The sequence below is a fragment of the Gavia stellata genome, unplaced genomic scaffold (genome assembly GCF_030936135.1).
Source record: "Gavia stellata isolate bGavSte3 unplaced genomic scaffold, bGavSte3.hap2 HAP2_SCAFFOLD_1125, whole genome shotgun sequence".
Taxonomy (NCBI): domain Eukaryota; kingdom Metazoa; phylum Chordata; class Aves; order Gaviiformes; family Gaviidae; genus Gavia; species Gavia stellata.
Genome location: NW_026776536.1, coordinates 1 through 20,248, shown reverse-complemented (window position 1 = coordinate 20,248; position 20,248 = coordinate 1). Strand labels below are relative to the sequence as shown.

At 66.1% G+C, this 20,248-nt stretch overlaps 2 protein-coding genes across 3 annotated transcripts; both read left to right on the top strand.

The window, feature by feature from the left end:
- The first annotated feature begins 94 nt into the window (after positions 1 to 94).
- On the top strand, positions 95 to 15,032 carry LOC132321078 (eukaryotic translation initiation factor 3 subunit C-like). Of its 2 annotated transcripts, none has more exons than XM_059834670.1 (20): positions 95 to 120; positions 1,120 to 1,227; positions 1,309 to 1,374; positions 1,448 to 1,637; positions 5,923 to 6,048; positions 6,138 to 6,189; positions 6,260 to 6,378; positions 6,462 to 6,589; positions 6,677 to 6,824; positions 6,902 to 7,005; positions 7,992 to 8,133; positions 8,225 to 8,350; positions 11,237 to 11,330; positions 11,406 to 11,809; positions 13,593 to 13,956; positions 14,042 to 14,201; positions 14,308 to 14,373; positions 14,454 to 14,541; positions 14,615 to 14,777; positions 14,870 to 15,032. In XM_059834670.1, the coding sequence occupies exons 2-20, from the start codon at positions 1,130 to 1,132 to the stop codon at positions 14,959 to 14,961; spliced, it is 2,730 nt and encodes a 909-aa protein (XP_059690653.1). In that variant the 5' UTR covers positions 95 to 120; positions 1,120 to 1,129; the 3' UTR covers positions 14,962 to 15,032. The 2 variants fall into 2 exon arrangements, with proteins under 2 accessions (XP_059690653.1, XP_059690654.1); XM_059834671.1 differs by having other exon boundaries at positions 6,138 to 6,197; positions 6,280 to 6,378; positions 6,462 to 6,607.
- Positions 15,033 to 15,158: 126 nt separating this feature from the next.
- PRODH2 (proline dehydrogenase 2) lies at positions 15,159 to 17,319 on the top strand. The gene is made up of 10 exons (XM_059834672.1): positions 15,159 to 15,323; positions 15,399 to 15,592; positions 15,678 to 15,798; positions 15,899 to 15,976; positions 16,108 to 16,188; positions 16,279 to 16,425; positions 16,500 to 16,666; positions 16,753 to 16,863; positions 16,964 to 17,052; positions 17,150 to 17,319. Exons 1-10 carry the CDS (start codon positions 15,159 to 15,161, stop codon positions 17,317 to 17,319), a joined length of 1,323 nt encoding a protein of 440 aa, XP_059690655.1.
- The last annotated feature ends 2,929 nt before the right edge of the window (positions 17,320 to 20,248 follow it).

The following is a 20,248-nucleotide window of genomic DNA, read 5'->3' as shown; positions in this document are numbered from 1 at the left end:
CCCGCGCGCGTTTCCGGCGTCGGCGCTTCCCGTCGGCCCCTGCGCGAGGGGGCGGGGCGCTGACGTCACTTCCGCCGTGCGCACCACCGCTCAGGCCTCGGGAAGCGCCGCTGCTGCCGCGTGCGTGGGGGGGGGGGAATGTGTGGGGCGGGTGTGGGGCAGAGGGGGTCTGTGGGGCTGGGGGGGGTGTGGGGCGGGGGGGGGGAGCTGTGGGGCCGCTGTGGGGCGGAGGTGTGGGGCTGGAGCGAGGGAGGCCCGCGGGGGGGGGGGCGGGTGTGGGGCGGGCGGATCTGTGGGGCGGGGGGGAGGTGTGGGGCCGGGGGGTCTATGGGGCCGGGGTGGCTGTAGGGAGTAGGATCTATGGGGCGGGTAAATCTATTGGAGGAGGAATCTGTGGGGCGGGGAGACTTATGGGGCCAGGAAATCTGTGGGGCTGGTGTGGCTATGGGGCTGGGGGATCTGTGGGGCAGGGGGATGCGTGGGGGGAGGGACACACACGGGATCGGGGGGGGGGTGAATCTGTGGGGCAGGAAAATGTGTGGGGCAGGAGAGCTATGGGGGGAGGAACTCAGATGTGGATCTATGGGGCAGTGGAATGTGTGGGGTGAGGGGCCTACAGGTGGATCTGTGGGGCTGGGAAATGTGGGGTGAAGAACCCACGGTTGGATCTATGGGGCTGGGGAACGTGTGGGGTGAGGGACCTATGGGTGGATCTATGGGGCAGGGGAATGTGTGGGGTGAGGGGCCTATGGGTGGATCTATGGGGCTGGAAATGTGGGGTGAAGAACCCACGGTTGGATCTATGGGGCTGGGAAACGTGTGGGGTGAGGGGCCCATGGATGGATCTATGGGGCTGGGAAATGTGGGGTGAGGGACATATGGATGGATCTGTGGGGCACGGAAATGTGTGGGGCAGGAACCTGTGGTTGGATCTATGGGGCAGGTGAACGTGTGGGGCAGGGGCCGCTGTGGCGAGGGGGAAGGGCGCCGTGGGGCAGCCCCCCGGGGCCCATCAAGCGCAACGAGACGCCTGGCGCCCCGCCGTGGGGCAAAACCGCCCCGCCGTGGGGCAAAACCGCCCCGCCGTGGGTCCGCCCCCCAACCTCCCCTGCCCCACAGCGCCTCCGCCATGTCCCGTTTCTTCACCACCGGCTCCGACAGCGAATCGGAATCCTCCGTTTCGGGGGACGAACTGACCCCCAAACCCCCAGGGGGCAACTACGGCAAGTAAGCCCCCGACCCAGCCTCGCCGTGGGGCGCGCCGTGGGGCCGCCCCACACATTTCTCCCCCCATTTCCCCCCCCCCAGGCCCATCCTGCTGAGCGAGGACGAGGAGGACACCAAGCGCGTCGTGCGCAGCGCTAAGGACAAACGGTGCGGCGGAGGGCGGCGGCGGCGGCTCGGTGTGGGGTGAGCCGTGGGGCTGACCCACGGCGCTGCCCCATAGATTTGAGGAGTTGACCAACCTGATTAAGACGATCCGTAATGCCATGAAGATCCGCGACGTCACGAAGTGTCTGGAGGAGTTTGAGCTGTTGGGTCGCGCTTACGCCAAAGCCAAAAGCATCGTGGACAAAGAGGGCGTTCCCCGCTTCTACGTCCGCATCTTGGCCGATCTGGAGGATTACCTCAACGAGGTGTGGGGCAGGCCGTGGGGCAGGCCGTGGGGCAGGTTGGGGGGGAAGGTTGTGGGGGGATATGGGGCTGGGGGAGGGAGTTATGGGGCTGGGGGAGGGAGTTGGGGGGGTTGGAGGGAGGAGTTATGGGGCTCAGGGAGGGAATTGTGGGGCTGGAGGGGGGAGGTATGGGGCTGGGGAGGGGAGTTATGGGGTTGGGGAGGGAGTTATGGGGCTGGGGGAGGGAGTTGGGGGGGCTGGAGGGGGGAGTTATGGGGCTGGAGGGGGGAGTTATGGGGCTGGGGGAAGGAGTTATGGGGCTGGGGGAGGGAGTTGGGGGGGTTGGGGAGGGAGTTATGGGGCTCAGGGAGGGAATTGGGCTGGAAGGGGGAGTTATGGGGCTGGAGGGGGGAGTTATGGGGCTGGGGGAAGGAGTTATGGGGCTGGGGGAAGGAGTTATGGGGCTGGGGAGGGAGTTATGGGGCTGGGGGAGGGAGTTGGGGGGGTTGGAGGGGGGAGTTATGGGGCTGGAGGGGGGAGTTATGGGGCTGGGGGAAGGAGTTATGGGGCTGGAGGGGGGAGTTATGGGGCTGGGGAGGGAGTTGGGGGGGTTGGAGGGGGGAGTTATGGGGCTCAGGGAGGGAATTGGGCTGGAAGGAGGAGTTATGGGGCTGGAGGGGGGAGTTATGGGGCTGGGGGAGGGAGTTATGGGGCTCAGGGAGGGACTTGGGGGCTGGAGGGAGGAGTTATGGGGCTGGGGGAGGGAGTTATGGGGCTGGACGGGGGAGTTATGGGGCTGGGGAGGGAGTTATGGGGCTCAGGGAGGGACTTGGGGGCTGGAGGGGGGAGTTGTGGGGCTGGAGGGGGGAGTTATGGGGCTGAAGACCTTGCTGTGGGTCTGAGGGGCCACTTGTGGGTCTGGAGGAGCAGTTGTGGGGCTGGTGAGGGAGTTGTGGGGCTGGGGGTGCTCCCGCCGTGGGTCTGGAGGAGCAGTTATGGGGCTGTAGAAGTAGCCATGATTCTTGTGGAGCTACTTATGGGACTGAAGAAGTAGTTGTGGGGCTGCAGAAGCTCTTATGGGTCTAGAGTGGTGGTTGTGGGGCTGGAGAGATACTTGTGGGGCTGGAGAGGTACTTGTGGGGCTGGGGTGTGGCCGCTGTGGGTCTGGAGGAGCACTTGTGGGGCTGGAGGAACAGTTACGGGGCTGGAGAGGTAACCATGAGTATTGTGGAGTTAGTTACAGGACTGAAGGAACAGTTGTGGGGCTGGAGAGGCAGTTGTGGGGCTGGGGCGTGGCCGCTGTGGGGCTGGAGGAGCAGTTGTGGGGCTGGGGCGTGGCCGCTGTGGGGCTGGAGGAGCAGTTGTGGGGCTGGAGGAGCAGTTGTGGGGCTGGAAGGGTAGTTGTGGGGCTGGGGCGTGGCCGCTGTGGGGCTGGAGGAGCAGTTGTGGGGCTGGAGGAGCAGTTGTGGGGCTGGAAGGGTAGTTGTGGGGCTGGGGCGTGGCCGCTGTGGGGCTGGAGGAGCAGTTGTGGGGCTGGAGGAGCAGTTGTGGGGCTGGTGAGGTAGTTGTGGGGCTGGGACGCCGCTGTGGGGCTGGAGGAGCAGTTGTGGGGCTGGGGTGTGGCCGCTGTGGGGCTGGAGGAGCAGTTGTGGGGCTGGAAGGGTAGTTGTGGGGCTGGGGCGTGGCCGCTGTGGGGCTGGAGGAGCAGTTGTGGGGCTGGAGGAGCAGTTGTGGGGCTGGGGCGTGGCCGCTGTGGGGCTGGAGGAGCAGTTGTGGGGCTGGAGGAGCAGTTGTGGGGCTGGAAGAGTAGTTGTGGGGCTGGGGCGTGGCCGCTGTGGGGCTGGAGGAGCAGTTGTGGGGCTGGAGGAGCAGTTGTGGGGCTGGTGAGGTAGTTGTGGGGCTGGTGAGGTAGTTGTGGGGCTGGGACGCCGCTGTGGGGCTGGAGGAGCAGTTGTGGGGCTGGGGTGTGGCCGCTGTGGGGCTGGAGGAGCAGTTGTGGGGCTGGAGGAGCAGTTGTGGGGCTGGAAGGGTAGTTGTGGGGCTGGGGCGTGGCCGCTGTGGGGCTGGAGGAGCAGTTGTGGGGCTGGAGGAGCAGTTGTGGGGCTGGAAGGGTAGTTGTGGGGCTGGGGCGTGGCCGCTGTGGGGCTGGAGGAGCAGTTGTGGGGCTGGAGGAGCAGTTGTGGGGCTGGAAGGGTAGTTGTGGGGCTGGGGCGTGGCCGCTGTGGGGCTGGAGGAGCAGTTGTGGGGCTGGAGGAGCAGTTGTGGGGCTGGTGAGGTAGTTGTGGGGCTGGGACGCCGCTGTGGGGCTGGAGGAGCAGTTGTGGGGCTGGGGTGTGGCCGCTGTGGGGCTGGAGGAGCAGTTGTGGGGCTGGAAGGGTAGTTGTGGGGCTGGGGCGTGGCCGCTGTGGGGCTCGAGGAGCAGTTGTGGGGCTGGAGGAGCAGTTGTGGGGCTGGGGCGTGGCCGCTGTGGGGCTGGAGGAGCAGTTGTGGGGCTGGAGGAGCAGTTGTGGGGCTGGAAGAGTAGTTGTGGGGCTGGGGCGTGGCCGCTGTGGGGCTGGAGGAGCAGTTGTGGGGCTGGAGGAGCAGTTGTGGGGCTGGTGAGGTAGTTGTGGGGCTGGTGAGGTAGTTGTGGGGCTGGGACGCCGCTGTGGGGCTGGAGGAGCAGTTGTGGGGCTGGGGCGTGGCCGCTGTGGGGCTGGAGGAGCAGTTGTGGGGCTGGAGGAGCAGTTGTGGGGCTGGAAGGGTAGTTGTGGGGCTGGGGCGTGGCCGCTGTGGGGCTGGAGGAGCAGTTGTGGGGCTGGAGGAGCAGTTGTGGGGCTGGTGAGGTAGTTGTGGGGCTGGGACGCCGCTGTGGGGCTGGAGGAGCAGTTGTGGGGCTGGGGTGTGGCCGCTGTGGGGCTGGAGGAGCAGTTGTGGGGCTGGAAGGGTAGTTGTGGGGCTGGGGCGTGGCCGCTGTGGGGCTGGAGGAGCAGTTGTGGGGCTGGAGGAGCAGTTGTGGGGCTGGGGCGTGGCCGCTGTGGGGCTGGAGGAGCAGTTGTGGGGCTGGAGGAGCAGTTGTGGGGCTGGAAGGGTAGTTGTGGGGCTGGGGCGTGGCCGCTGTGGGGCTGGAGGAGCAGTTGTGGGGCTGGAGGAGCAGTTGTGGGGCTGGGGCGTGGCCGCTGTGGGGCTGGAGGAGCAGTTGTGGGGCTGGAGGAGCAGTTGTGGGGCTGGAAGGGTAGTTGTGGGGCTGGGGCGTGGCTGCTGTGGGGCTGGAGGAGCAGTTGTGGGGCTGGAGGAGCAGTTGTGGGGCTGGGGCGTGGCCGCTGTGGGGCTGGAGGAGCAGTTGTGGGGCTGGAGGAGCAGTTGTGGGGCTGGAAGGGTAGTTGTGGGGCTGGGGCGTGGCCGCTGTGGGGCTGGAGGAGCAGTTGTGGGGCTGGAGGAGCAGTTGTGGGGCTGGAAGGGTAGTTGTGGGGCTGGGGCGTGGCCGCTGTGGGGCTGGAGGAGCAGTTGTGGGGCTGGAGGAGCAGTTGTGGGGCTGGTGAGGTAGTTGTGGGGCTGGTGAGGTAGTTGTGGGGCTGGGACGCCGCTGTGGGGCTGGAGGAGCAGTTGTGGGGCTGGGGTGTGGCCGCTGTGGGGCTGGAGGAGCAGTTGTGGGGCTGGAAGGGTAGTTGTGGGGCTGGGGCGTGGCCGCTGTGGGGCTGGAGGAGCAGTTGTGGGGCTGGAGGAGCAGTTGTGGGGCTGGGGTGTGGCCGCTGTGGGGCTGGAGGAGCAGTTGTGGGGCTGGAGGAGCAGTTGTGGGGCTGGTGAGGTAGTTGTGGGGCTGGGGCGTGGCCGCTGTGGGGCTGGAGGAGCAGTTGTGGGGCTGGAGGAGCAGTTGTGGGGCTGGTGAGGGAGTTGTGGGGCTGGGATGCCGCTGTGGGGCTGGAGGAGCAGTTGTGGGGCTGGGGTGTGGCCGCTGTGGGGCTGGAGGAGCAGTTGTGGGGCTGGAAGGGTAGTTGTGGGGCTGGGGCGTGGCTGCTGTGGGGCTGGAGGAGCAGTTGTGGGGCTGGAAGGGTAGTTGTGGGGCTGGGGCGTGGCTGCTGTGGGGCTGGAGGAGCAGTTGTGGGGCTGGAGGAGCAGTTGTGGGGCTGGGGCGTGGCCGCTGTGGGGCTGGAGGAGCAGTTGTGGGGCTGGCGGAGCAGTTGTGGGGCTGGAAGGGTAATTGTGGGGCTGGGGCGTGGCCGCTGTGGGGCTGGAGGAGCAGTTGTGGGGCTGGTGAGGGAGTTGTGGGGCTGGGGCGTGGCCGCTATGGGGCTGGAGGAGCAGTTTTCCCCCTTCTGCCCCATAGCTGTGGGAGGATAAAGAGGGGAAGAAGAAGATGAACAAGAACAACGCCAAAGCGCTCAGTACGCTCCGCCAGAAGATCCGCAAATACAACCGCGATTACGAGACCCACATCGCCAACTACAAGCAGGTCCGTGGGGCAGCGCCGTGGGGCAGGCCGTGGGGCGGGCCGTGGGGCGGGGCGGGAGCGTTTTCTCCCCACGGCGCGTTGTTTCGCAGAACCCGGAGCAGTCGGATGAGGATGAGGAGAAGAAGAGTCGGGATTCGGAGGGTGAGAGTGTGGGGCAAAGTGTGGGGCGGAAATGTGTGGGGCAGAGCGTGACTCCGCCCCCTCGCCGTAGGCTCCACCTCTTCGTCCGAGGAGGAGGAGGAGGAGGAGGAAGGCGTCAGCGCCGCTGTTTTCCTGAAGAGGAAAGACGCTGGCGGCGACTCCCGGGGCCGTTACTTGAAGAAGATGGAGGTTCGCTTGTGGGGCAGAGCCGTGGGGCAGACTTAGGGGGAGATAGGGGGCCAGCCCCCTAAGTGCTCCCCGCCCCATTGCAGGCGGAGGAGGAGGAGGAAGAGGAGTCGGAGTCGGAGGAAGATTGGGGCTCCTCCGACTCGGACACGGACTCGGAGTCGGATGAAGAAGAGGGGAAATACACCTCATTGGCCTCCAAGTTCTTGAAAAAGTATGGGGCGCCCCACACGCCGTGGGGCAGGGGGCCGGCGCCGTGGGGCAGGCGCGACCCCTAAGTTGTGGGGCGGGGTGTTGGCAGGGAGGAGGATAAGAAGGGAGGGGAGAAGAAGCGGGAGGAGAAGGCGAAGAAGAAACACGACCGTAAGAGCCGCCGCTACGAAGAGGAAGAGGAGGACAACGAAGGAGGAGAGTGGGAGAAGGTGAAGGGCGGTGTCCCCCTGGTGAAGGTGAGATGTGGGGCAGAGCGGGGGGGGGGTCGCGCCGTGGGGCAGAGCCCCCTAAGTGGGTCGCTTGGGGGCGGCAGGAGAAGCCGAAGATGTTCGCGAAGGGGACGGAGATCACTCACGCTGTGGTGGTGAAGAAGCTCAACGAGATCCTGCAGGCCAGGGGCAAGAAGGGGACGGATCGGTGAGCCGTGGGGCGGCCGTGGGGCTGGGGAGGTGTGGGGTGGCTGTGGGGCTGGGGGGGAACCGTGGGGCTGGGGAGGTGTGGGGCGGTCGTGGGGCTGGGGGGGAACCATGGGGCGGTCGTGGGGCTGGGGGGGAGCGGTGGGGTGGTTGTGGGGCTGGGGGGGAACCATGCGGTGGTCGTGGGGCTGGGAAGGTGTGGGGCTGGAGGGGAGCAGTGGGGCGGCCATGGGGCTGGGGAGGTGTGGGGCGGCCGTGGGGCTGGGGGGGAACCATGGGGCTGTTGTGGGGCGGTCGTGGGGCTGGAGGGGAGTGGTGGGGTGGTCATGGGGCTGGGGGGGAACCGTGGGGCAGTCGTGGGGCTGGGGAGGTGTGGGGTGGCCGTGGGGCTGGAGGGGAGCAGTCGTGGGGCTGGGGAGGTGTGGGGTGGCCGTGGGGCTGGAGGGGAGCAGTCGTGGGGCTGGGGAGGTGTGGGGCAGCCGTGGGGCTGGAGGGGAGCCATGGGGCCGCCGTGGGGCTGGGGAGGTGTGGGGCGGTTGTGGGGCTGGGAGGGAACTGTGGGGCGGTCGTGGGGCTGGGGAGGTGTGGGGTGGCCGTGGGGCTGGGGGGGAGCTGTGGGGCGGTCGTGGGGCTGGGGGGGAGCCGTGGGGCAGTTGTGGGGCTGGGGAGGTGTGGGGCAGCTGTGGGGCTGGGGGGGAACCATGGGGCTGTCGTGGGGCAGTCGTGGGGCTGGGGAGGTGTGGGGCGGCTGTGGGGCTGGGGGGGAACCATGGGGCTGTCGTGGGGCAGTCGTGGGGCTGGGGAGGTGTGGGGCAGCCGTGGGGCTGGAGGGGAGCCGTGGGGCTGGGGGATGGCCGTGGGGCAGCCATGGGGCTGGGGGGGCGGCTGTGGGGCTGGGGCTGGGGGGAAATGGTGGGGCTGGGGGCAGCCGTGGGGCTGGGCAGCCGTGGGGCCGGGCAGCCGTGGGGCTGACCCCCTGCCCCATAGCGCGGCGCAGATCGAGCTGCTGCAGCTCCTGGTGGGTGTGGCCAACGAGAACAACTTGGGGGTCGCGCTGGAGGTGAAGATTAAGTTCAACATCATCGCGTCCCTCTACGACTACAACCCCAACTTGGCCACCTACATGAAGGTGTGGGGCGCAAACGCCGTGGGGCAGAGGGCGCCGTGGGGCGGGAGGTGGTGGGGCAGAGGCTGAGAGCCGCCGTGGGTCTGCCCCATAGCCGGAGATGTGGCAGAAGTGCCTGGGCTGCATCGAGGAGCTGTTGGACGTTCTCTTCGCTCACCCCGAGATCTTCATCGGGGAGAACATCGTGGAGGAGTCGGAGAACTTGGCCAACCCCGAGCAGGTTGGGGGGCGGACTTGGGGGGCTGGAGGGGGGGATGTGGGGCTGGGGGAGGGAGTTATGGGGCTCAGGGAGGGAGTTGGGGGGCTGGAGGGGGGAGTTATGGGGCTGGAGGGGGGAGTTATGGGGCTGGAAAGAGGAGTTATGGGGCTGGAGGAGGGAGTTATGGGGCTGGAGGGGGGAGTTATGGGGCTGGAAGGGGGAGTTATGGGGCTGGAGGGGGGAGTTATGGGGCTGGGGGAGGGAGTTATGGGGCTGGAGGGGGGAGTTATGGGGCTGGAGGAGGGAGTTATGGGGCTGGGGGAGGGAGTTATGGGGCTGGAGGGGGGAGTTATGGGGCTGGAGGGGGGAGTTATGGGGCTGGGGGAGGGAGTTATGGGGCTGGAGAGGGGAGTTATGGGGCTGGAAGGGGGAGTTATGGGGCTGGAGGGGGGAGTTATGGGGCTGGAGGGGGGAGTTATGGGGCTGGAAGGGGGAGTTATGGGGCTGGAGGGGGGAGTTATGGGGCTGGAAGGGGGAGTTATGGGGCTGGAGGGGGGAGTTATGGGGCTGGAAGGGGGAGTTATGGGGCTGGAGGGGGGAGTTATGGGGCTGGAAGGGGGAGTTATGGGGCTGGAGGGGGGAGTTATGGGGCTGGAAGGGGGAGTTATGGGGCTGGGGGAGGGAGTTATGGGGCTGGAGGGGGGAGTTATGGGGCTGGGGGAGGGAGTTATGGGGCTGGAGGGGGAGTTATGGGGCTGGAGGGGGGAGTTATGGGGCTGGAGGGGGGAGTTATGGGGCTCGGGGAGGGAGTTATGGGGCTGGAGGGGGGAGTTATGGGGCTGGAAGGGGGAGTTATGGGGCTGGGGGAGGGAGTTATGGGGCTGGAAGGGGGAGTTATGGGGCTGGAGGGGGGAGTTATGGGGCTGGAAAGAGGAGTTATGGGGCTGGGGGAGGGAGTTATGGGGCTGGGGGGGGGAGTTATGGGGCTGGAAGGGGGAGTTATGGGGCTGGAAAGAGGAGTTATGGGGCTGGAGGAGGGAGTTATGGGGTTGGAGGAGGGAGTTATGGGGCCGGAGAACTGAATTGGGGGCTGGAGGGGGGAGTTGTGGGGCTGGAGGGAGGAGTTATGGGACTGGGGGGGAGTTGGGGGGCTGGAGGGAGGAGTTGTGGGTCTGAAGGCCCTGCTGTGGGTCTGAGGGGCCACTTGTGGGGCTGGGGACCCACTGTGGGTCTAGAGAGGTAGTTGTGGGTCTGGAGAAGCTGTTACGGGTCTAGAGTGGTGGTTGTGGGGCTGGAGAGATAGTTGTGGGGCTGGAGAAGTACTTGTGGGGCTGGAGAAGTACTTGTGGGGCTGGGGTGTGGCCGCTGTGGGTCTGGAGGAGCACTTGTGGGGCTGGAGAAGTAACCATGAGTACCGTGGAGTTAGTTACAGGACTGAAGAAGCAGTTGTGGGGCTGGAGAGGTACTTGTGGGGCTGGAGAGGTACTTGTGGGGCTGGGATGTGGCCGCTGTGGGTCTGGAGGAGCACTTGTGGGTCTGGAGGAATAGTTATGGGGCTGGAGAGGTAACCATGAGTATTGTGGAGTTAGAGGACTGAAAAAGCACTTGTGGGGCTGGAAAGGTACTTGTGGGGCTGGAGAGGTACTTGTGGGGCTGGGACGTGGCCACTGTGGGTCTGGAGGAGCACTTGTGGGTCTGGAGGAGCAGTTATGGGTCTGGAGAGGTAACCATGAGTACTGTGGAGTTAGTCACAGGACTGAAGAAACAGTTGTGGGGCTGGAGAGATAGTTGTGGGGCTGGTGAGGGAGTTGTGGGGCTGGGGCGTGGCCGCTGTGGGTCTGGAGGAGCACTTGTGGGGCTGGAGGAGCACTTGTGGGTCTGGAGGAGCAGTTATGGGGCTGGAGAGGTAACCATGAATACTGTGGAGTTAGTCACAGGACTGAAGAAACAGTTGTGGGGCTGGAGAAGTAGTTGTGGGGCTGGAGAAGTAGTTGTGGGGCTGGGGCGTGGCCGCTGTGGGTCTGGAGGAGCACTTGTGGGGCTGGAGGAGCAGTTATGGGTCTGGAGAGGTAACCATGAGTACTGTGGAGTTAGTCACAGGACTGAAGAAACAGTTGTGGGGCTGGAGAGATAGTTATGGGGCTGGTGAGGGAGTTGTGGGGCTGGGGCGTGGCCGCTGTGGGTCTGGAGGAGCACTTGTGGGGCTGGAGGAGCACTTGTGGGTCTAGAGGAGCAGTTACGGGTCTGGAGAGGTAACCATGAGTACTGTGGAGTTAGTCACAGGACTGAAGAAACAGTTGTGGGGCTGGAGAGATAGTTGTGGGGCTGGTGAGGGAGTTGTGGGGCTGGGGCGTGGCCGCTGTGGGTCTGGAGGAGCACTTGTGGGGCTGGAGGAGCACTTGTGGGTCTGGAGAAGCAGTTATGGGGCTGGAGAGGTAACCATGAGTACTGTGGAGTTAGTCACAGGACTGAAGAAACAGTTGTGGGGCTGGAGAGATAGTTGTGGGGCTGGGGCGTGGCCGCTGTGGGGCTGGAGGAGCACTTGTGGGGCTGGAGGAGCACTTGTGGGGCTGGAGGAGCAGTTACGGGTCTGGAGAGGTAACCATGAGTACTGTGGAGTTAGTCACAGGACTGAAGAAACAGTTGTGGGGCTGGAGAGATAGTTGTGGGGCTGGGGCGTGGCCACTGTGGGGCTGGAGGAGCACTTGTGGGGCTGGAGGAGCACTTGTGGGGCTGGAGAAGTAACCATGAGTACTGTGGAGTTAGTCACAGGACTGAAGAAGCAGTTATGGGGCTGGAGAAGTAGTTGTGGGGCTGGAGAAGTAGTTGTGGGGCTGGGGCGTGGCCGCCGTGGGTCCGGGGCTGCCCCCCCGCCGTGGGTCCAGCCCCCCACCCCCCTCCTCCCAGCCCCTGCGGGTCCGCGGCTGCATCCTGACCTTGGTGGAGCGGATGGACGAAGAATTCACCAAGATCATGCAAAACACCGACCCCCACTCCCAAGGTGGGTCCGGGGCACTTGGGGGTCGCGCCGTGGGGCGGAAGGAGGGTTGCCTGACCCCTAAGTTGCGCCCCATAGAGTACGTGGATCACCTGAAGGACGAGGGGCGGGTGTGCGGCATCATCGCCCGTCTCCAGCGGTACCTTCAGGAGAAGGGAACGACGGAGGAGTTGTGTCGCGTTTACCTCCGCCGCGTCCTCCACACTTACTACAAATTCGATTACCGGGCTCATCGCCGTGGGGCTGGTGACCCCCAAGTGTGGGGCGGGGAGGAAGAGGAAGAGGAGGAAGACTCGGCGGCTTTGATGGAACGTCTCTGCAAGTACGTCTATGCCAAAGACCGCACCGATCGCATCCGGACCTGCGCCATTCTCTGCCACATCTATCACCACGCGCTCCACAGCCGCTGGTATCAGGCGCGTGACCTCATGCTGATGTCACACCTGCAGGATAACATCCAACACGCTGACCCCCCCGTCCAGGTGAGGCTCTATGGGGCAGGGCCACGCCCGGTTGTGGGGCTGGGGCTGGGGGGGGGAGTTGAGGTGTTTAGTTCTGCCCTACAAGTGAGTGCGGGGTGGGGTTGGGGGGTTTGTGCTGCTCCGTAAGGGGTTGTGGGGTGATGGTGGGGTTCTTCTCTGCCCCACAAGTGGCTGTGGGGTGATGGTGGGGTTCTTCTCTGCCCCACAAGTGCCTGTGGGGTGATGGTGGGGTTCTTCTCTGCCCCCTGAGTGCCTGTGGGGTCTGTATATAGGTTCTCTCTGCCCCCTAAGTGGCTGTGGGGTGATGGTGGGGTTCTTCTCTGCCCCACAAGTGGCTGTGGGCTGATGGTGGGGTTCCCCTCTGCCCCCTAAGTGCCTGTGGGGTGATGTTGGGGTTCTTCTCTGCCCCCTAAGTGGCTGTGGGGTGATGGTGGGGTTCCCCTCTGCCCCCTAAGTGGCTGTGGGGTGATGGTGGGGTTCTTCTCTGCCCCCTAAGTGGCTGTGGGGTGATGGTGGGGTTCTTCTCTGCCCCACAAGTGCCTGTGGGGTGATGGTGGGGTTCTTCTCTGCCCCACAAGTGCCTGTGGGGTGATGGTGGGGTTCTTCTCTGCCCCCTAAGTGCCTGTGGGGTGATGGTGGGGTTCTTCTCTGCCCCCTAAGCGGCTGTGGGGTGATGGTGGGGTTCTTCTCTGCCCCCTAAGTGGCTGTGGGGTGATGGTGGGGTTCTTCTCTGCCCCACAAGTGCCCGTGGGGTGATGGTGGGGTTCTCCTCTGCCCCACAAGTGGCTGTGGGGTGATGGTGGGGTTCTTCTCTGCCCCACAAGTGCCCGTGGGGTGATGGTGGGGTTCCCCTCCGCCCCCCAACTGCCCCCCAAGTCCTCCTCTGCCCCCCAAGTCCCCCTCCGCCCCCCAACTGCCCCCCAAGTCCCCCTCTGCCCCCCAACTGCCCCCCAACTGCCCCCCTCCGCCCCCCAACTCCTCCGCCATCTCCACCATCTTCCTGCTGAACGCCCCAAGTCCTCCTCCACCATCTCCATATGGTCCCCCTCCACCCCCCAACTGCCCCCCAAGTCCCCCTCTGCCCCCCAAGTCCCCCTCTGCCCCCCAACTGCCCCCATCCGCCCCCCAACTGCCCCCCAACTGCCCCCCAACTCCTCCACCATCTCCACCATCTTCCTGCTGAACGCCCCAAGTCCTCCTCCACCGTCTCCATATGGTCCCCCTCCGCCCCCCAACTGCCCCCCAAGTCCCCTTCTGCCCCCCAAGTCCCCCCTCCGCCCCCCAACCGCCCCCCAACTGCCCCCCAACTCCTCCGCCATCTCCACCATCTTCCTGCTGAATGCCCCAAGTCCTCCTCCACCGTCTCCATATGGTCCCCCTCCGCCCCCCAACTGCCCCCCAAGTCCTCCTCTGCCCCCCAAGTCCCTCTCTGCCCCCCAACCACCCCCCAACTGCCCCCCAACTCCTCCACCATCTCCACCATCTTCCTGCTGAACGCCCCAAGTCCTCCTCCACCATCTCCATAGGGTACTCCCTCCGCCCCCCAACTGCCCCCCAAGTCCCCTTCTGCCCCCCAAGTCCCCCCTCCGCCCCCAACTGCCCCCCTCCGCCCCCCAACTCCTCCACCATCTCCACCATCTTCCTGCTGAACGCCGCAAGTCCTCCTCCACCATCTCCATATGGTCCCCCTCCACCCCCCAACTGCCCCCCAAGTCCCCCTCTGCCCCCCAAGTCCCCCCTCCGCCCCCCACCCACCCCCCCTCTCTCTCTCACCTCCCCCCAGATCCTCTACAACCGCACCATGGTCCAACTGGGAATCTGCGCCTTCCGCGAGGGTCTGATCAAAGACGCCCACAACGCTCTCCTGGATATCCAATCCTCCGGTCGTGCCAAAGAGCTCTTGGGACAGGGACTGCTGCTCCGGAGTCTCCAGGATCGGAATCCGGAGCAGGAAAAGGTGGAAAAACGTCGGCAGGTTCCTTTCCACATGCACGTTAACCTGGAACTCCTGGAATGCGTTTACTTGGTGGCGGCGATGTTGTTGGAGATTCCTTACATGGCGGCGCACGAATTCGACGCTCGGCGCCGGATGATCAGCAAACAATTCCATCATCAGCTCCGCGTGGGCGAACGGCAACCGCTTCTAGGTGTGGGGCAGCCCCACAGAGCCGCTTTTCCTCCTGCCCCACGGCTCAGCCCCACTTAATTCCCATTTTTCCCCCCCCCCCGTAGGGCCGCCGGAATCCATGCGGGAACACGTGGTGGCGGCTTCTAAAGCGATGAAAATGGGGGATTGGCGAACGTGTCACCGCTTCGTGGTCAACGAAAAGATGAACGGCAAAGTTTGGGATCTCTTCCCCGAAGCCGATAAAGTTCGCGCCATGTTGGTCAGGTGCGTGGGGCGCCGTGGGGCAGAGTGGGGCGCCGTGGGGCAGAGTGGGGCGGTGTGGGGGGGTTTTAGTTTATCTCTTCGCTTCCGGTTCGGTTTCGTCCCGTAGGAAGATCCAAGAGGAGTCGCTGCGGACGTATCTCTTCACCTACAGCAGCGTCTACGACTCTATCAGGTGGGGCGGGGCGTGGGGCGGGGCGTGGGGCGTGGCGCGGGCGTGGCGGGGCGTGGCAGGGCTGACTCCGCCCCTTCCAGCATGGAGATCCTGGCGGATATGTTCGAGCTGGATCTGCCGACCGTCCACAGCATCATCAGCAAAATGATCATCAACGAGGAGTTGATGGTATGGGGCCGGCCGTGGGGCAGGGTGTGGGGCAGGGAGGAGGCGGGGTTTAAGGAAGCCCCGCCCTCTCCAGGCGTCTCTCGACCAACCGACGCAGACGGTGATGATGCATCGGACGGAACCGACGGCGCAGCAGAATTTGGCGCTGCAGTTGGCGGAGAAATTGGGGAATCTGGTGGAGAACAACGAACGCGTCTTCGACCACAAACAAGGCTCCTACGGGGGTTATTTCCGAGGTTCTGCCCCACATATCCTGCCCCACACATCCCGCCCCACACCGTCCCGCCCCACACCTCTTCCTTCCTCACCCTCCTCTTCCGCCCCACAGATCAAAAAGACGGCTACCGGAAAGGAGACGGCGGCTACTTGCGACGGGGCGGTTACCGTCAACAAGACCGCGGCGGCGGGGGGAATTACTGAGCCCCACGGCGCCTTTCGTCTGCCCCACGGCGCCTTTCAGCCCCACGGCGCAATAAACCCTCCCCACGGCAGTCGCTTCGGCCTCGTTACGGGGTCGGGGCGGGGGGTGGAGGCGCTGACCCGAAGCGGGTTAATGAGTGACGAGGAGGATTTAACCGGCTGCCCCACGGCGAGGCGCCGACCTTTGAGCGTGGGCAATGGGGCCGGAGCGGGGCGCCGTGGGGCGCCCCACGGCGAAAGGGACCCCCTTGGATTTCGGGGAGGGGACGGCGTTCCGGTTGAAGAGCGGGCGGGAGCTGACGCGGGCGCTGCTGGTGCTGTGGCTTTGCGCCTTCCCCCCGTTGGCGCGGCACGCCGGGACGGTGAGAGGTTTCCCTTCCCCTCTGCCCCACGGCGCCGTGGGGCCAGAGGCTCTTGAATTCCCCTCTGCCCCATAGATTTTGGCAGTCACGCGACGGGTTTTGGGGGCCCGGCTGTGGGGCGGGCTGCTGCGAGCCACCTTCTACGGGCAGTTCGTGGGGGGCGAGACCCCCGCCGAGGTGGCGGCGGCGGCCGGGCGGCTGCGCGCCGTGGGGCTGCGCCCCATGTTGGCCGTCCCCACGGAGGAAGATGTGGGGCAGGAGAAGGACGGGTAGGTGGGGTCGTGGTGGGGATTGGGGATTGGGGGGGGTTAAGAGGCTCCTGCCCCACTTTTTTCCCCGCTACGTGTGGGGCAGGGAGGAGTGGTACGAGGCCAACCGTGGGGCGGCGCTGGAATGTGTGGGGCTGGCGGCCGCCACCGGCCCCCACCCCATGATGCAGCTGAAGGTGACGGCACTGATGAGCGCCCGTCTCTGCGTGAGTTGGGGGGCAGCCCCCTATAAAAAAAAAAAAAAGGGGGCGGGGAGTTAGGGGGCAGCCCCCTAAGCTCTTAACCGCGACCCACATCTCCCCATAGGAGACGGTGTCGCGGCGGTTGGCGGAACCGGGGGTTGAGCTGACGCCGGAAGAGGCGGCGGCGGTGATGGGGGGCGAGGTACCCTCCCTTAATTAGCCCCGCCCCCACGTAGCCCCGCCCCCACGTAGCCCCGCCCCTAATGCTTCCGACGCCCCCCAAAAATTGGGGGGGGGGGGAACGGGATAAGAACCCCCCCGAAACCGCCGCAGGTTCCGGATTTCCCCTTCCTGACGCCGGCGGAGAACCGGCACTTGGGGGTCTCGCTGCGGCGCCTGGACCACGTGGTGGGGGTGAGGGCGTGGCAGGGCGTGGCAGGGCGTGGCCCTGGAAGGGCGGGGGGGGGGGCGGAGCCTGGCCCCGCCCGTTAACACTCACCCCAGGCGGCGGCGGCGCGGGGAGTGCGGGTGCTGGTGGACGCGGAGCAGAGTTACGTCAACCCGGCTTTGAGTTTGGCGACGGCGGCGTTGATGCGACGGCACAACGGGGGTTCGCCGTGGGTCTGGAACACCTACCAGGCTTACCTACAGGTAGTTATGGGGCAGAGTTAGGGGGCTGAGCCCCACAGCGGGGAAGGGGGAAGACGTACCCCGAGTCTCGGTAGGACGGGAAGAAGCGCTTGGCGGAAGACGCGGCGGCGGCGCGGCGACGGGGGGTGTGTTTCGGCGTTAAATTGGTGCGGGGCGCGTACCTGGAGCCGGAGCGGAGGCGGGCGGAGGAATTGGGGTACCCCGACCCGTTGCACCCCACTTTAGAAGCCACCCATCGAAGGTGAGTTGTGGGGCGGAGGGGGGGGGGTTTGGGGGTGCCGGTCAGCCCCACGGCGAGCCCCCCAACCAACTCCCCCCCCCCGGCAGCTATGGGGAGTGCCTGGAGTTGGCGCTGCGGTTGGCGGCGCGGGACGGGGAGGGAGTCGGGGTGATGGTGGCCACGCACAACGAGGCGTCGGTGCTGTACGCCACCCAAAGGTGGGTGCTCCCCCTAAATTGGGTGCCCTAAAATTGAGGGGGGGACCCTAAAATTGAGTGGGGGACCCTAAAATTGGGTTACGAGGTGTTTTGGTGACAGGATGGAGGAACTCGGCATCTCCCGGCGCGCCGGCGGCGTTTGCTTCGGGCAGTTGTTGGGGATGTGCGACCACGTCTCGTTGGCGCTGGGTATGGGGCTGCCCCCCACCTAAAAGCGGGGTGTTGTTTTGGGGTACCCCCCCCTTTTAAAAATGGGGTGTCTTATGGGGTGTGTGTCGGGGCGCAGGGCAAGCGGGGTACGCGACCTACAAGTCGGTGCCGTACGGGGGGGCGGAGGCGACGTTGGCGTACCTGGCGCGGCGGGCGCAGGAAAATCAGGGGGTGTTGGAGGGCGGTCGGCGGGAGAGGGGGCTGCTGCTCCGGGAGCTGCGCCGGCGGCTGTTGGGGCGGATGTGACACCCCTAAAATCCTGCGGCAGACACCCCAAAATCCTCCTGGTACACCCCCAACAGCCCCCCCGACTCCTCTGATACCCCCCAAGTCCTCCTGTCACCCCCCAGACACCCCCAAATCCACCCCCGAGACACCCCGAGTTCTCCTGAGACCCCTCAAGGGAACCCCGACCCCTCTGACACCCCCCTGAGACACCCCAAAATCCTCCGTCAGACACCCCAAATCCTCCTGTCACCCCCTGAGACCCCCCCGACCCCTCTGACACCCCCCTGAGACACCCCAAGTCCTCCTGTCACCCCAAATTCCCCCCCCAAGATACCCCCAGACCCCCCCTGAGACCCCAAGACCCCCCCAAACACCCCCCTAACATGTCCTGACCCCCCCCAGACACCCCCAAATCCTCCGTCAGACACCCCAAGTCCTCCTGTCACCCCGAGACCCCCCCAACCCCTCTGACACCCCCCCAAGACACCCCAAAATCCCCCCCGAGACACCCCCAGTCCTCCTGACACCCCCAACACCCCCCCAGACCCCCCTGACACCCCAACACCCCCCGAGCCCCCCCCAAACACCCGTCCAACACCCCCAAACACCCCCTGACCCCCCCAAACAGCCCCTGAGACCCCCCAAGTCCTCCTGTCACCCCAAGACCCCCCCAAACACCCCCTGACCCCCCCCAAACACCCCCAAACCCTGAGACCCCCCCCAAGTCCTCCTGACACCCAACACCCCCCCGAGACACCCCCTGACCCCCCCAAACACCCCCTGACCCCTCCAAATACCTCCCTGACACCCCCCAAACCCCCCTCACACCCCCCCAACCACCCTGAGACCCCCCAAAACCCCCCTGAGACCCCCCCAAAACCCCTCAGACACCCCCAAACCCCCCTGAGACCCCCCAAACCCTCCCATGAGACTCCCCAAAACCCCTCACAGACCCCCAAACCCCCCTGAGACCCCCCCAAAACCCCTCAGACACCCCCAAACCCCCCTGAGACCCCCTCAGAACCCCCTCAGACCCCCCAAAAAAACCCCTGGGACCCCCCAAAACCCCTGAGACCCCCCAAAACCCCCCCGAGACACCCCCAAACCCCCCCGAGACACCCCCACACTCCCCCAACCCCCCCTGAGACCCCCCAAAACCCCTCAGACCCCCCAAAACCCCCTCAGACCGCCCCAAACCCCCTCAAACCCCCCTGAGACCCCCCAAAACCTCTCAGACCCCCCAAAACCCCCTCAGACCGCCCCAAACCCGCCCTGAGACCCCCCAAAACCCCTCAGACCCCCCAAAACCCCCTCAGACCGCCCCAAACCCCCTCAAACCCCCCTGAGACCCCCCAAAACCTCTCAGACCCCCCAAAACCCCCTCAGACCGCCCCAAACCCCCTCACACCCCCCCAAACCCGCCCTGAGACCCCCCAAAACCCCTCAGACCCCCCAAAACCCCCCCAAGACACCCCCAAACCCCCTCACACCCCCCCAAACCCGCCCTGAGACCCCCCAAACCCTCCTCAGACCCCCCCCACTCCCCCAAACCCCCCCTGAGACCCCCCAAAACCCCTCAGACCCCCCCAAAACCCCCTCAGACCCCCCGACCCCCTCAAACCCCCCTGAGACCCCCCAAAACCCCTCAGACCCCCCAAAACCCCTCAGACTGCCCCAAACCCCCTCACACCCCCCCAAACCCCCCCTGAGACCCCCCCAAACCCTCCTCAGACCCCCCCCCACTCCCCCAACCCCCCCCGAGACTCCCCAAAACCCCTCAGACCCCCCAAAACCCCCTCAGACCCCCCCCGACCCCCTCAAACCCCCCTGAGACCCCCCAAAACCCCGAGACCCCCCAAAACACCCTCAGACCCCCCCCACTCCTCCAAACCCCCCTGAGACCCCCCCAAACCCCCTCAGACCCCCCCAAACCCCCCTCAGACCCCCCCCAGACCCCCCAAACCCCCTCACCCCCTAATAAACCTCACTTGGCTGCACTCCCTGGGGGGGTTTATTGGGGCGCGGTGTGTGATGAGGGGGGGAACATGGGGCGGTACCTTTTGGGGTGAGGGGGGGGGTACCCCCAATCCCTTCCCCGACCCCCCCAACGCCATATTCGGCCCCTTAAGGCGTAAGGGCGGGGGGGAAGTGTGTGCTGTGGTCTTGAGGCCGCCATGACGGGGGGGAGCGGGGAAATGGTGGCCATTAGCGGGGAATCCCCCCCTCTCCTCCTCACCACGGGGCGATGGCGGCACAGGCGGGGAGCGGAGCTTGGCCATACCTGTCCGTGGGGCGGGCGGGGAGGGAAAAGCAGCGCGGGGAGAGGCGGTAAACGGGCGGGGAAGGGGGGGAAGAGCGGCCGCTGCCTCACGCCACAAAATGGCGGCCGCTCCCTCAGCCGCAAAATGGCGGGAAGGCGCTGAGGCGCCGCCGGGGGGGCGTGGTTACGGGAAAGGGGGCGTGGTTACAGGAAAGGGGCGTGATTATGTAAAAAGAGGGGTGTGGTTACGTAAAGGGGGCGTGGTTACGTAAAAAGGGGGCGTGGTTACGTAAAAGGAGGCGTGGTTAAGAGGAGGAGGGCGGGGTTTAGGCACGCGGCGCCCCGGCTTTCGCGCCTCCCGCCGCGCTCGGCCAATCAGAGCGCGCCGTCCGCGGAGCGGGTGGGCGGGGCAAAGCGCGGGGAGGGGAGGGGGGAACCCGCAGCGGTCGCCGTGGTAACGGCGGTGGCGCATGCGCGGTGCGGCCGCGCCTCCCCTGCGCTCTAACATGGCGGCGCGCCCGCCCCTGATTGGGTGGTGAAGGAGGGAAGGGGGGGGGGGGGTGTGGGCGGAGCCGTCGGCGTCACGTGGCTGCGCAGCCAATCGCGGGGCGGGGGCGGGGCGCGGCGGCCATTTTGTGCGCGCGGGAGCGGAGCGGGGAAAGGGGGGGGAGGGGCGGGGAGGGGGAA